The sequence below is a fragment of the Corvus moneduloides genome, chromosome 8 (genome assembly GCF_009650955.1).
Source record: "Corvus moneduloides isolate bCorMon1 chromosome 8, bCorMon1.pri, whole genome shotgun sequence".
Classification (NCBI taxonomy): domain Eukaryota; kingdom Metazoa; phylum Chordata; class Aves; order Passeriformes; family Corvidae; genus Corvus; species Corvus moneduloides.
The window spans coordinates 20,085,120-20,100,385 of record NC_045483.1 but is presented as its reverse complement, the minus strand read 5'-3'; the positions used below and the strand labels follow the sequence as shown (position 1 = coordinate 20,100,385).

At 44.6% G+C, this 15,266-nt stretch overlaps 1 protein-coding gene across 1 annotated transcript in view; it reads right to left on the bottom strand.

Moving 5' to 3' along the window:
* Positions 1-15,266, bottom strand: part of TLL2 (tolloid like 2) — an 85,926-nt gene that overhangs the window by 45,871 nt on the left and 24,789 nt on the right. Inside the window, exon 2 of the mRNA XM_032116854.1 lies at positions 8,247-8,357. Within this exon, the coding sequence (XP_031972745.1) occupies positions 8,247-8,357 (111 nt within the window). The remainder of the gene's footprint in view (positions 1-8,246; positions 8,358-15,266) is intronic.

Here is a 15,266-nt window from a genome sequence, read left to right as displayed (position 1 = left end):
TTCAATGTAATTTCCATACGATTAAACTGATCTCCTCAAGTACATTTGCCCATGTGTTCCCTCCATCCCAGTTAATTAATATAAAGCTATTTAACAACCTCCACTTAAACACAAAAGACCATTCAGACTCTTCTGGCATCAGTAAAAGGAACAGCCTCCAAGTGTGATACACCAGCTGTAGACGAGAGCAAAAGAAAATTTAATTAAGAGCGATCAAGAGCATGACAGTTGCAAACAGAAATCAGATGTTATAAATGCTCCTACATGGTGATTACTCCAGCTCCCGAAAGGGTTAATAGTACCATCCAGCACCAACTTCCAGGTGCTTGAGATGTGTCCAAGAGACCTTTGAATATGGGGAACGTAGGGGGGCTGGGAGCCAAAACCTGGTAAAGTTAAGCAGGGAGCAGCAGGGATTCGGCATCATCTGTGCAGGAGCACCACAGCAACTGTGCCCAAAGCTGCAGCTATGCTTGAAGCTGATGGTGGCACCAAGCTGAATAGGAAGAAACTATAGAAACAGGCTGTTTGGAAGCAGCTTCAACCATGGCATCAACAGATCGTTTCTGCAGATGTTTTTGGGTGCTTAAATAATGTTAATTGGTCACTAACAAAATCCATACTTCTTGATTTCTGAAGTGCAGCATTTGACAAGAGTTACTTGCCTTCCTGGATGATTTCTGAAAGAAGCATATGAATTGTGACTCACAAGATAAGCACAACTGAAGTTTCCACTAAGAATGAGTAAGTGGCAGAGTTTGAAATAGCTGGGGATTTTTGTTACAATGGAGAAAGCTTTATTGCTTGGATGGATTAATTTAAGCAATATTGCAGAGCTCATAAAAACCCTAAAAAAAAACCTGTGTAAGGCTGAACATTGACGGCACAGCAGAAATCAAACCACTTATTTTGACAGGTGGAAGGCCACCATCCAGAAAACTTGATTTCAGAGAACAGTGCATTTACAAAACAAACTTTGTGGTGCATGTGACCAGCTGCCACTGGGAACGGAGACAAGAGGAAAATGAACATCTTAATCCACAGGTAATGTGGAGCAAGTAACAGGGCTGTGTCATTCAGGTTGTGCTCTGCCCATTCAGGAGTACTCAGCATCTATTGCTTGGGACTCTCTTTACCCTGCCCTGCAGGGCCTTTATCACAAGCAAAGCGAAAAAAAGGAGATAGATTTCATTTCTCTGCTTGTCACAAGTCTGGAACACCACAGCCAAGTGTGTAAAGGAATACTGCAAGCCCACTAGTCCCAACTAGTTTCAAAGCAATGTGCCATACTGGAAAGACCCTAACTGAAAGAAAACTAGAGCTTGCATATCTGTTGGTGAGACAAGTGGAATAAAGACTCTAGCACCTCTTGTTGATACTCAGGCAGATCACAAGCAGCAACTGACTGCACAGGAAGGCACTGGACAGCCCCTGAGAAAAGGCAGATGTGGCCAACAATCTGACTTCCCTCCTCCTGATAGCTGTGCTGCCCTTAGACAGGGTTTCTTCTCCAACCTGACAAGGGAGATCTGTCCTCTTTACACACATACACGTTCCATGCTTTGGTATCTTAACTTGATCACCTTCTCTCCTCTCCTACCATCAAGCACCAGATTGGCAGATTCTAGTCCTGTGACTAGAAAAAGTGCATCCCTAAGATGAGAAAAATCCTTTTCAATAATTTACAGAAAAAACTTCAAGCTGGCACTCAGAAATCCATAAAGAAAAGTATTTGGTGTGAAAATATCAAACCTAAAGATTAGCATTTTCTAGTGGAAGAGTCTTAACTACAATGGAATTAGAAGGCTCATCAGCTAAAGGCATGGGATTTCTAGATAGTTATCTTTATGCTGGAGAAAGGCAAGTCTGAGAAAGTTGCAATAGGATGGTAAGACTCTGGGGGGAAGAGAAAAGCACAGTATCTGCTTTTCTGCAAAGAGAAGATCACTGGCTTATTGCACAGAAATGTAGATTTGGGACATGGGGTAACTCAGAAGAGCAGTGTGAACAGAGCACTCTCAGCCCTAGAGGACTTACTCAGTTCTTCCAAAGGGGAGCTCCTGCCTTGCCTTAGCAAACTACAGAACTGTGGGAAATTAATTTCATGGTTGTCTGCCCTGGTAAAACCCCTGACTGAATCGACTCACATAGGTAAACATCTGGGCTAGTCATAGGAAAATCATTTGGCACAGCTAACCAAACCTCAGCATCAGGCCAGGCTCTAGGCACCTACCTTTCCACTCTTGAGACTCCTCTTCCTGTTAAGAATGTGCCTGGATTGCAAAGAGACATCCCCAGAGTGCATGTCACATGTTGTGGAAAACTGAAAGGAGGTATGCAGACAGCTGGACAGAGCCCTCAGACAGGTCTGTTGGAACCAAGATGCTCCTCTACTCACATAGGAGGAAGCAACCTTCACTAAAGATTTCCCAAGCAAAGAGCAGACCCCTGCAGAGAGTTCACAGACGTGGGTTATGTTACAGCATGCACATACTTACTTGCATTGCTCCTGGCCAATACAGCTCACGTTGTTAGCACAACCTGTAGACTTGCTCTAAGTCTAAATGAGTTAAAGGTTGGCCTCCAAGCAGCCCTAAATTCCATGACTCTATGGTTCTGTGAAGTCCAGCAAAGCTGAAGTCCACTCCTTCTACCCTGAACCAAGTGACAGTACAGTAGAGCACCAAATATGAGTTACAAGGGGAAAAGAAGCTGAGTTTGGCAAGCATGTGTCAATGTCAGCTGTATTTAACAGCCTTGCTTTCAAATCCATAAATCAGATCTTCCCTGGAATCTCAGTTAGTCACGGCTTAAATCCCTAGATTCTGTAGTCTTCTAGAAGTATATTTTGCACTAAGTTAAATTGCACTGGAAACACATGAGTAGCATCCAAGAGGACTCAGATGTAATGTGCAGCACTACTACTGGCCACAGCCCCTACACTGAGGAACCTCTCACAAAGTGAAACAGCAGAAACCGTGCTCGTGGCTGCCACTAGTACCTTAAGTATTCCACCAGAGAAGTCTTGCTCTCTAGCCTGAAGCTAAGCAGCATAACTCCTAGCAGGAGAGCTGCACTTCATCGACCTGTCCGGCAAGTAAACCCAGCTCACATGCGAATCAATGCCTTTCCTCAAGAATGCAACCAGAGACAGCGACCATGAGCATCTTAAAACAAGAAAAAGCAAAGCATCCTGTTGCAGATGGACCCTTGTGCAGATGTGGTGAAGCAGCAGAGTAGCTGCCTGTGTTTTTCACAGCACACTCAAGAACAACAGAGCTGCTGCCAACGAACCAGCTCCCTGCTCTTATTAAGACAAGGTTTAATGCAGAACTCCTGTCTGCCTCATTTGTCAGAGAATTACTTGCATGGATTTGCTGTCAGGGACTCCAGTCACTCACAGCAGCCTCTGTCTCCCCTGATTCAGTAGAAAGCCTGGGTTCAAATATATCCCTCTCCCAGCTGCACTGTTATCTGAAGCATACTCTAGCTAGAAAAGGTGCCAGTCATTTGTGGCAGTGTGAAAGGCTCATCAAGGCTTTCAAGCCATGACCCCAAAAATCTCTCAGGATGAGAGGTAAAGAAAACTTGTTTTGACTGTTCTTGAAAAGCATTCTTGGTGACAGTGGGATATGGAGTCGGCTTCTTAGCAGCAAGCCCAGCACAGCAAGGCATCAGTGAGGGCAGCCAGACTCCCTTGGCTTCTGATCTGCTGCTGCCAAACTCTGAAGAGACAAACTTACCCTTCTTACTCACAGAGGTGCCTTTCTGAACCAGAAACTCGCGCGATGATAGAAAAATCAGGAAGAGGGATAATGTATCAGAAAAGTCCTCATAATCCCAAAAATGCCCATAAAAAATTAAGCCAGATAGTATTAAACAGGCACAAACCTCTCAGAGGCATGGCAAGAAATAAGGTCTTCTTCCTCTGTGGCTAGTGCTTCATCAGATAATCACCTTGCACCAGCGGACTCATTTGTGTCCAAAAGACAGGTAACACTGTACAATTTCCCAGCCCACCTGTGGATCTCTTTTTTTCCCATTGCAGCAGATGAATCCTCAAATCTTTCAAATTTCTTCTAAACTAAAATTACACTGTAAAAGCAAGTATTTTCACTAGGCTTTAAAAAAAAAAATCTATGAGAAACTTTTCAAAACTGCAAGCTTTTTGAAAAATCTTTCATCAAAGTGATTAGGAGTTGGCGATGCACGGGCTTGCTGAGACAGCACTCACTGGCAGATCTCCAGGTACCGGATTCATTTCATTATGTTTTGAACCATTATTGTCTCTCTACAGGTCCAAATCCTAAGGGAATCCATTTCAACACCACTGCATGAGAACACCTGATTTTCATAGTAAACGTAACATCTAAACTTGATCCCACAGAAGCCGAGAGGCAGCTAAAACCTTCATTTTAACAATATGCCTCATTGTTTGTCCCTTCTTCTAGCTGCAAAATATTTTTAAGGAAGAGGAGAAATTCCTTGTTTGGCAGATTTTATATGGTATTACAGATGGTGATAGCAGGATGAGCAGGTGATGTGGAGGACAGTTTGGTCTGCAAAGCAACAAACAAAAAGATCACAAGCAAGTCTCTGGTTTAGGACTTAGGTTCAAAGGAGAACAGCCCATGAGGGGAAAAAAAAATTCCTGGTTTAGAAAATTACGAAAATCTTATCTCAACTCAAAGAAAGGTCAAATGTTCCACTTTAAACAGCTCTTTTCCCAGATCTGATGAGAGTAAAACTACATTTCAGGTAAAACAGAGCTGAGGTTGAGAGACCGGTGGAAAGGAGCCCAGAAGTCATGTAACGATCACAATCTAAAACTGGGTTGGAGGACAGCACTTTGGAAAAAACCTTCAGGGAAATCATGAAAGAGTCTTGACAAGAAATTAACTAGTTGGTAGCTCTGAGCCCTCTTAGAAGAGCACACCTCCTGGCATTCACTCACAGTTAGTCTGCACTGCATGCAAATCCCCTCTACTAACTCACACAGCTCAGAGCTTTAACCAAGTCAACAGAGATCAACATGCAGACATCTAACAACTGCTTGCATTAAATGGGCTTCACTTAGTCGTAGACCACCAGCATGCCTGCCTTTCCCTCAACAGCGCCTGAAGAAAACCCCACTTGTATAATTGCACCAGAGAAGGACATTTGCACACAAGATGCTATTGCAAAACCTACTGCAGTATTCAGATGCTTGACCTGTACTCTTCCTGATAAATTTTTAGGAAGGAAGCTCCTTTGGAGCAGATGAGGCTGCTCTCATGAATAAGGACTATCAGGTCTATGCTGCACTCCAGAAGCCTTTAAGTACTTAACACAAGTGATGGAATTCCCTGTGTAATGTCAAATCCCAGTGTGACCACTCACACAAAAAAATCTGGGTATACTGGACAGAGACATCCAGACAAAGCCAAAGAGGAACATCATTGCTGGAGCACTGAAGTAAGGTACCAAGGAGACAGCCACCCCTAAAATCCACATGAGCAGGTTTTGAGGGGATTGCCAGAGAGCTCTGAGCCAGCATTTCTCAGAGGGAAGGAACCATGACCCTGCTCTGTGACTTCACCAAGGAGACAATGCTACTTGGTCCATTGCTTTCAGATACTAGGAATAAAACACTAACTCCAGTATTTGTTGAGAAAGTGCTTTGAAACACTGAACTTCAAGGCATCCCACTCAAGCAGGATCACAAATTTTCCGATTCTGAAAAATGACCGTGGCATTTCTGCAAGCAGGAAATTAATGGAGAAAACACACCTGGAGCACACTCATGCTGTGAAATTAAGCTCAGGACAGAGATCTGTGGCAGAATCCAAACAGTTCTCAGATTCCCTGCCCCTCTCTCTCAAGGACCTAGAGAAGTACCTAGCTATTTTCTAGACAATGACTGGAAGAGGGTGAAGAAGGGGAAAACTTGAAACATCTGACAGTCTCTGTGCTTGCCAGCCAAGGCAAAGCTTTCCCTAAAGCAGTACAATGTCGTTGGATCCAGAGGACATGTCCCATCACTCCTAAGTACATGGGAACCTCATTCTTCCTTCAGAGCCTGACAGCTGCAGATGCTCCACACGAGCTATTAGGGTGTACACCTAAAAACAGCCCAGCAGTGTCAAATGGCACAATTTTCACTTCTCCTCCCAGTTGAACAGCATTTTCTGGGAATAAGGGAACAACACCAGGCAAGAAGAATGCCTGGCCTAGTAACACGTTCAGAACTGCAGCTCCCAGATACGAAGAGCCTGTGTGTCTGTATATACATATTAAGTACTTCCTCCACTATACAACTAATCCGATTAACAGCTTTAGGAAACTCTGAAATGTTATAATTCAAGGCGTTCCATTCAAAAAAGGTCTTAGGCTGTTTCTGTACAGAGGTTGCATTCTTCCCACTGGAAATAAAGCAGGGAGTAGGATTTTCTCCCAGGGAAGAACGGAGCCCAGTCCCCACCATGCTGAAGTAGACCATTCTCCTACAATTCACATGAGTGTCAAGCAAGCCCCACAAGAGAAGAATCAACCCTTCCTGCCCCTGCAGAGAGCCCCTCCCAGGGCAGGTGACCATAGAGATCCCTCAGTGTGTACTCTGCAGAAAGCATCACAGTCACGGGGGCTGCCCATTTGTCAGCTGCACTCCCAGGGGTACAAATGAAACCTGCCAGAGATGAGGACAAGGGTAAGTGAGGTGACGTCTCCACCTAAGGCAAAGCGTTGTATGATGCACCAGTAAAAAGTGCAAAGAAGAGACTGGTCCAACCACACCACATAAGCCATGGCTGTAAGAGACCAGTGCCTGCATTACCTGATACAGATGTGAGTTATAAAACCCAGTTCATTTTCCAGATGGCATGGGTCTGGCACCAGTGCCAAGTGAAAGAAATGTGCTAGACATGACAACTAAAAAAGTTACCAGAAGAAAAACTGATACATTCAAACATCATATGACTTTGCTTTCCCAGTAGTCTCCTCATCTAGCTTCAGGAACTGACAAAGGGATGTGAAAGAGAATGCTGCCTGTCCCACTTAGTCTTCATTTTCTGATATATCTTCTGCTCCTAATAACCTATCACATAAGAATGTGTGACAGCCAAAAACACGATATGAAAGGGCTAAGTGACATGGCAATGCAGGACAATGGCCTTTCCAGGGAGCTACCCATAATCTGAAGAACTGGACAGCCCTTCTCTATCCAGAATTTCAGTTAGAGTGACAATTAAATACGCCAACAAAAATGTTGGATGCGTCACCTTTCAGACTCATCCCAATAGGAAACTGGACCACTCATTCCCCAGAACCAGACCTACACGGCGCTTAGATGCTCTGAAGCCAAAGTTAGACAGTTACAAGGAAAGAGATCCAGCCACCAATGCTTTCAAATGATATATGAGCTGAATTGCACAGGGGTCAGGTGAATATACAATTTCAGTGATTTTTGCCTCTACCCAACCTCTCACCCTACTTGCTAAACTAGAAGCAGAGCAGCAAAGAAAAACAGAAGAAGTTTGTTCTGACCTGCTCTGTCTCCAGTCCCTCTGGTATGTCTCAGAGCTCAGACTTCCAGCAATTTCTCTCTTGCAGCATACAGTGAAGTAGAGGGAAAAATACTGCGGGGAGCCCTCTGAACCAGCTGCAGAGTGTTTCAGAGACTGTTAGAGCTGGAGTGCAGTCAGAGCTCCTGAGTTAAGAAACACCTTTGCTTTGGCATGAGACTGAGCATACATTAGAGTTGCATAGGGGGAGAAAATGAGCACACAATTCACAGAAAATCAACACAATTGTTAACCTATTTCGATTATAATATCACCTCTAGGGCAGACTATATGCAAGACTGCAGCAGGTTTTACTCGGTAGACAGCCGAAAAAATGTGTTATTCCATTAAGATCATACAGTGAAAGAAAAAGGAGCACAGTAAGAGCCAGAACTCCTGCCAAACTGAGTGGCCCAAACTCAAACACATTTCCTTCCAACTTGGCAAAAAGGTATTTCCTCATAGAAAGAGACCAGTGACGTAAATCTGAAAATCTCCCTCAGACAAGATAGGATTTGGCTACATCAAATTGCGACTTGTTTTTTATTTAACAAAGTTCAGAATTGGATCCCACCCTCAGTGCCATAACTAAGCCCTGCATGCGCTGCCCTGGCTGTGGGAACAGCATCACGAGTGAAATGGAAGTGCTCCTTCCCTAAGGACAAAACCAGGTGAAAGAAGGCACCACCACCCCAGGGCTGCCCTTACCTGAAGTGTGTCTTGCGTTGCCATCTGAGTGCTTTGTTAAGTCAACAGCTCTGTCTATTTGAAACAACTTCAGATCATCTTCATCTAAAGCGATATCTCCCCAAAAGGCAGCTGGAGAGAAACAAAGTGCAATTAGTTTAGTTTTTTATTTTGGAAGAAAAGTACAGTTCCCATCTGGCTTGCATCACATCTAAAAGGCAATGACTTAATGGACCAGAAAAAGGTCAAAGGCTGCTGCAGTTCTGAAAGTACAAACAGTGAACATCAGTGGAGGCCAAGTGACAGCACTTACATTAAGTCACAGCATAGATCCACCAAAATGAGATGATTAGCTGGGATTCCTTGTGCCACTCATTCATATAGGTGTGACTCAACCAGGTGAACGTTAAAGCCTACAAGAGGCAACCACCAGCATTGTCCTATTTCCTGTGAAGGAACTAGATAAGTCACAGCTCAGGTCCTTACTGAGATGTTGCACCTGCACCATCCCCAGCCTAACAATGTGTGTAAGACTAGAGCACAGCAGTGAAGCACTCAGGCTCAGGAGTGTATAGCTAAAGGCTGCAGGCTTCAGGACCTCACTCATCCAGACACACTGCATTGGTCTCAATCCAGCCTGAGAGCCAGCCTACCATTTCCACTTTGCTAGAGAAACACCAGGTATGTGTCCCCTTGTGGATCAGTTCCCTAGATTTACGTTTGCAGAGTTTTAAATTTTGTAGAAATCTTTGAATTTCAGTCAGACGTCACCAAAATAAGGTAAACAAACTGACCACTTGATATTCACAGCTCAGAGAAACAGACTAGAAATCATCTGAGTGGAAAAAATTATACCCCTGGAGTATCCTGGCTGAGTTGATGCTGCACAGTGTATAGTTACCACTTTGAGAATCTGAACAAAATAAACACAGGCAGTGAGGCAGTTGACCAAGCCTAGCAGATCTTTCAGAGATAAACAGATTACAAACAGAGTTCTTAAAACTCATACAAGAAGCCTGTATAGGCTGATAAAAAATAAGAAAAAATAGAGCAAATTAATTAATGATACAGCTGAAGAGAAATCGGTCAGACAGACAAGGAACAATGCTAAGGCACTGTCTGCAACAGTGGTCAGATTGGATGAAATTGCTTTTTACTTCTCTTGTTAAGTCAACATTTACATTACTTGAGGGGAAAAAACATCCTGCTGCTATACTGGGAACATCACTGATCAAAACACATTAGGCCTGAGAAACCAATGTGCTTTACCAATCATCTCACTTTTACTACGAAGACCAAATGAAATATGGACCTTTGCCTGAATATCAGAAACCTGCAATCAGATCTGTGGCAATTGAATTAAGAAAGGTTAACTCAGAGTTTTCTCTGACACAACATGGTCCTGGTCCTGATGCAACACTTGATTCCTCTATTCTGCATCTCAGCAGCTCAGTCAGTACCATAGAATTTGCCAATGTCACTGTTCTGGGATGTGGGCATGGCAAGAAATCTTTGCTTGCTACTGCCTGCTACAAGCAGCAGAGCCCTGGCATGAGCAGAGGGTGACTCTACTGCTCCTCCCTTTCCCTGGGACAAAGCTGTCCCCCCTGTTTGCCTGGCCATGGCAGCCTCAAGAGAGGCTGGCTCAAGCTTTTTGGCTGGGTCTTCTTAAAAGTGCTGCCAAAACCCAGTTCCAGAAGAGAACATAGTTAGTGCAGACAAACCTATACACAGACTGATATCAGTTATAACTAGGGCAGAACCTCCATTTGCTATACAAACAGAGAACTCAGGCTCTCCCCAACTTCTGGGCAATCTAAGCTGTCACTCAGAATAGAGAAGAACCCAAAACACTGGCAGATCCCCACCAGGTAACAAGTCTACCACTACAGCCAAACATCCCAAGCTGATTGGGATGAAAGTGGAAGAAAGCAGTGACATAGGTTTCTGTGGCTGTAGTTTGAGGAGATGACATTTTACCCATCCACAGAAATTACTTGCCCAGAACAATGTGGCAGTCAAGAGGCAGAGATGCAAGCTTGGTAAGTCATTACTATACTGGCCATCTACCACCACTATTCCCTACCCTCTTGTCAAACCTACTGTCCCAACTAATTGCCACCACTGTGGGCTCTCAGTGGCTGCTCTCCATTAGTACCACACAGTCTGTTTCGCAGGCTAAGGTAGCCCATGCAAAAACCCAGCTTTCAGGGCAAGCCTGCAGCATGAATTTACACCAACAGAATTGTTATATTTTCCTTCCCAATGGAAGGCAGCAGTTTTCTCCCAGCTCTAGCAAAGGGATCTCTTTCTGTTACAAAGCCATACATCATCCTGAAAGATAGCCCACTACAAAAGCAGAATTTTCCTAGCATTTATTTCCAGCTCTCTGCAGTCCCAGCATGCTCCAGGGGAACTGTGATTTATCACAGTCCCCAACCAGCTGAACAATTTTCGTTGCTGGAAGTCCCGGCAGAGAATGCTACACTGCAACTTCTCCTGTGCTGTCAAAGGCTCCTTCCTAAAGACATGCAAGCCTGAAAGCCTGCCTTCACCCAGAGGGAGCCGTCCCACAGGAAAGCCCAAGTACTTTATTTTAAAGGGTCACAAGTTCAGAGACTGCTGGCAAATGAAGCATCTCAAATCATCCCTTCTGATTTCTTTTACTAAGTTCTCCTTTTTAATTTAATGTGGGAAGATTTCCAAAAAAAAAGAAAAATAAAGAAACAAACAAATAATTTAAATCTCCAAACAGCAGGCTAACAAGCTCGGAATCCAGAGTTTCTCTTGGCAGAGCTCTGTAGCGTACACCCAGGTGCAAACTCTTAACACACAGTGCAACAGCATGCCAGCTTTTCTTTGAGAAAATGCATTAATCGCTCTGGATAGTAAGAATAGAGCAGCTCTTATTGAGCTTGATGGAGCCAACATGAGAGACTTTGCTTCTCTACTGGACTGGTAGCCTGCACCAACCACCTGAATGCTGAACCTCAAACCTCACCACCCCCCAGCATATGCAACCAGACAGCATTTGTCTGCTGGGCAAAGGGGAAGGATGACTGTGTTAAACAAACAAATTCAGCACCAAAAAGAAAAAAGCAGCCTGGCAAGCTGTCTGCGTTTTCAGCACATTTCTCCCACAGGAAAACAGTCTACATGCTGACGTCCGAATTGTGCTCTGAGCACAGAGGTGCCACGACACCAGGAAAGTGTGGCAGGTGGCACAGGGAAGGAAAACACCTCCTTCTGGGCAGAGGACAAGCTCAACAGTTTTCCCAGGTGCTTCCCCCACAACCAGGGCCTAAACCCATCAATGTCCTCACAGTTCTCATTTTCCACAGTAACATTCTGGGGAGTCGCCAGCAATGTGACAGCACAAAGTGTCTTCTTTCTAAAAACTTCACCACTCTTCCCTGAGAATCACCTCCAACCTGCTTTTTCCCCCTAAGGCTGTCCGTCTCCTATTCCCCACTTGCATTTTCTCCTTTTCCTGGTTCTGAGCAGCACAGTCTTATTTCAGGGGAGAAAAATAATTTTGCTATCTCTCATGAAAACTCAATTCAGAAGTGTTCACAACTGTTTAAAACTTTCATTTTCCATGAAAAGCGTGTGTCATCCAGGCTTTTTAAGAAAAATCTTATACTTTCTGGGTTTTTTTCTCTCCCTCAAAGACAACTAAGGAAAAGAATAGATCACCAAAAGAAGCTTATGGTATTCAGAAAGAAAACTAAATAACACTGTTCCTAAATATACATCTCAAACCAAAATGTACTGTTGCAACTCGTTAAAACCAGGCTGATCTCTAACACTTCAAGACAAATTCCTGGGGATGGGTATCCTTCACCCTCACCACAGTCAGCTCCAAGCTTCTACAAGAACATGAGCCACTTGAGCTGGCAGAAGAAGAATATAACTCCATACTTGAGAAACATCAAGTGTCGGTATTTGAACTGATCTTCAGCCCCCATGCTGGAGCAAACCTTTCATTCATTTGCCTGCCACAAACTCCTGCCAGGAAGCCCCTATTCCAGCATCAGTATAGGCCATAGGTTTATCCTGATGAACAGGGATCAGCAAAGCAGTCACCCTCTGCACGCTATGGAAGACCACTAAAATTCTCCCTCTAGCACTGATCAGAACCAGCTGTGACAGAGACTGACTGAGAGACTTTGGAAACATGTATACCTTGCCTGCCTCCAAGGCAAAGCTCCCTCCATCCCACTCCACCTCAAATATAGACTCATCATCTGAAGCTTTTATTAAGAAATGGCAGGTTTTAAGTGATGAACAGGATCTGAACCTAGATTGAGGACTGTGTCTTCCAATTTGAGTCAAAGGGGCCAATTTTTCTATGGAGTCACACTAACCTGTGTATGTCACCAGCTCCAGGGTCTTGTCTGAATTCACAGCTAGCTGGCACAGCTCACACTGACAGATTTCATTTCAGTCCTTCTAGCAGAGCTTTAACACAGTTTTGCTGCTCTTTTTGAGCAGGTGTCCCACAGGGCAATATAGCAATGGGCAGGTTAAACAAAGAGCAATGCGAACCCAAGTAGGTGCCTCAGATTTGTTTCATCAATACTCACAACTCAGTTATCACTAGTGTTCACAACCCCCGTGTGTAGATAAGAGCCGGCTTCCCAAGCAGAGGTGCCTCATGACTCATGCCAGTACAAAACACACGAGGAAGAAGTGCTCGCACAATTAACCTTGACATCTCCAATTCCATGAGCATCATGGGCAGGCAACTGATACAGCCTGCCAGACACTAACTCAGCTATGTCACCCAAGTGGTGAGCCACACCCTCTGTTTGTGCCTCACAGTGCAAACGTAGGATGCTCTGAACCCACCCACGAGATCAATCACGGCACATTTCTAAGGCACGGTCTCTACCCCCACCCACATCTCTGCTCTCCATCACCTACATTACGGAAAAGTCCTAGGGCACCAATTAGTTCCTTTTGTTCTGGAGTTGAGTGTACCACACCCAAATAGTACAAGAGAAAAACCATGTCCCTCCCACCTGAGCAACAGGAGCACCTGGCAAGGGGTGCTGGGCATATGTGGACACAGAAACACATCCCACCTCCTGGCAAACAGCAGTACAACTCCTCATGCACTAGCAAAAACACACCAAGTTATTTTTGAGCCTGTGCTGAATGCTTCCCAAGCTGACAGGTCTGAGTGCTGGGAGATTTAATTTTCAGGGCTGGCCATGCTCTCATTAGGGCTAACACTTTGCAGTCTCACAATAAGAAAATAAATCAACAGATCAAAGAGTGTTCCCGGCACCTCCATATTTCTTTCCTCGCAGGAAGGTAGGCGTGTTGCTGAACCTCCTGCTGGCACAGGAACCAGCAGAACAATATTCTGAAGTATGCTAAGATTTATACCTTAGAGAAAAAACTCAATACATTCCTCGGCAAAGTAACAACTGTGTCAGAGGGAGAGCAAAGCCTCAAAGTAAGACAGAAACCACTGAAAGAAGAGAGAGAAAAAAATTTCAGACCAACAACTTGGAAATAGGGCCAGATTGTGAGCATTGAACACTCAAGACAAAGGAAGATGGGAAACAAGCAACAAGTAAACAAAAAGCATCAAAACTGCCGCATTCATCCATTATGTTTTCATCCAGATCAGTAGGAATGATCAGAAGTTTCCCACTGGCCAGCTTTGGGAATAAGCTGCTGTGGAGGCTCTGGTGGTAACCGGCTCCACTCAGCAAGGGTGTTTGGAGTCAGAGCTGGGGTCTGGCATCAGTGGGGTTTCCTGGCAATAGGGACTTGGGGATTCTATCTTCAGTGGGAAGTTCCCCAGTCCAGGGAACAAATTTTGTTTCAGAAATTCCTCTCAGTTTGTGTAGGAATGTCTACGAACATGGTCTGCTTCTAAACGGCAACAAATAGTTCAAAAACATCAAAATCTCCTGGAAATCAGAGTCCAAATCCCTGTTCAGACTTCTGCAGAAACCTAAACTGCCTAAATTATCATGTGTAGTGCTCCCAAAGCACTGTCTCTTGGGAACTGATCTGCAGGAGACATAATTAGGCCAGAAGTCCTGATTCATATTCAGTAGATTTCCTATCCCGGAAGGTGACAACAAAGAAATACTTTGGGCTTGAGTTTGGTCAAAACTGCAAACATGCATGTGAGCCTACACAATGCCCAGCTTTGCTGTCCCTGGACTGAATACTGTTATTTTAACCAGGAACCGAGCAATAGAGCTTGCCAGAATCAGGTTAGGAGAAAGGTATTTTCATTTTAAAATTTACAACTCTCCTGCTGCTGGTTACTTCCTCACTCAAGGTCTTTGTCTTTTCCACTTCAACACGGTAGTCACGCCAATCCAATAATCTGTGAACCCATTCCCGGTAAAATGAGCAGTGCAGGAGGGCACATGTGAACACACAGAGCTGGAAAGTCATGCCAGGCAGCTGGAAATCCATGCCACAAGCAGCTGGAAATCCATGCCACAAGCAGCAAAGCAGCTCCCTCTATGGGCCCTGAAATGGTTAAACAGCTGCACCTTCATAGAGAGTGCTGCCAGGGATGGATGTCTGCTGCCCAGTACCTCAGAGCACCTCAGAGCTCTAAGAAGCTGCTCCCTGTAATGTGGGGTGCAAAACCCAAGCAACTGGCTTAACCCCTCCTGTTTCCATAGGAAGTAAATTAAACTGTGGGAGCTTCATAACACTCTGTTTACTGCTCTAGGTGACAAGGCAAGTTCCATGGCAATGCTAACATGAGAAAGGGATCTGGCTGTGCATCTCTGAATTTGTCTCCCTGAAAGCTGTAGACAGTCTGTAGAGTGCCTCTTGGCCACATTTTTTGTGTAGGCAGGAAACAGACTTTAGGGAGAAGCTATCATGGACTCACAAACACATGTAGTTTGATCTCTACCCCTCAACACAGACAGGCAAACATCCTCAAAGCCACCCCAAAAGCAGGTAAACTCACTTGGAGACCTCTTTCCCTTGCAAGTGAAACCGACCTCAGCAACTCATTTGGCTGTCCTGACCAGGCAACTCTGGCCCCCTTCT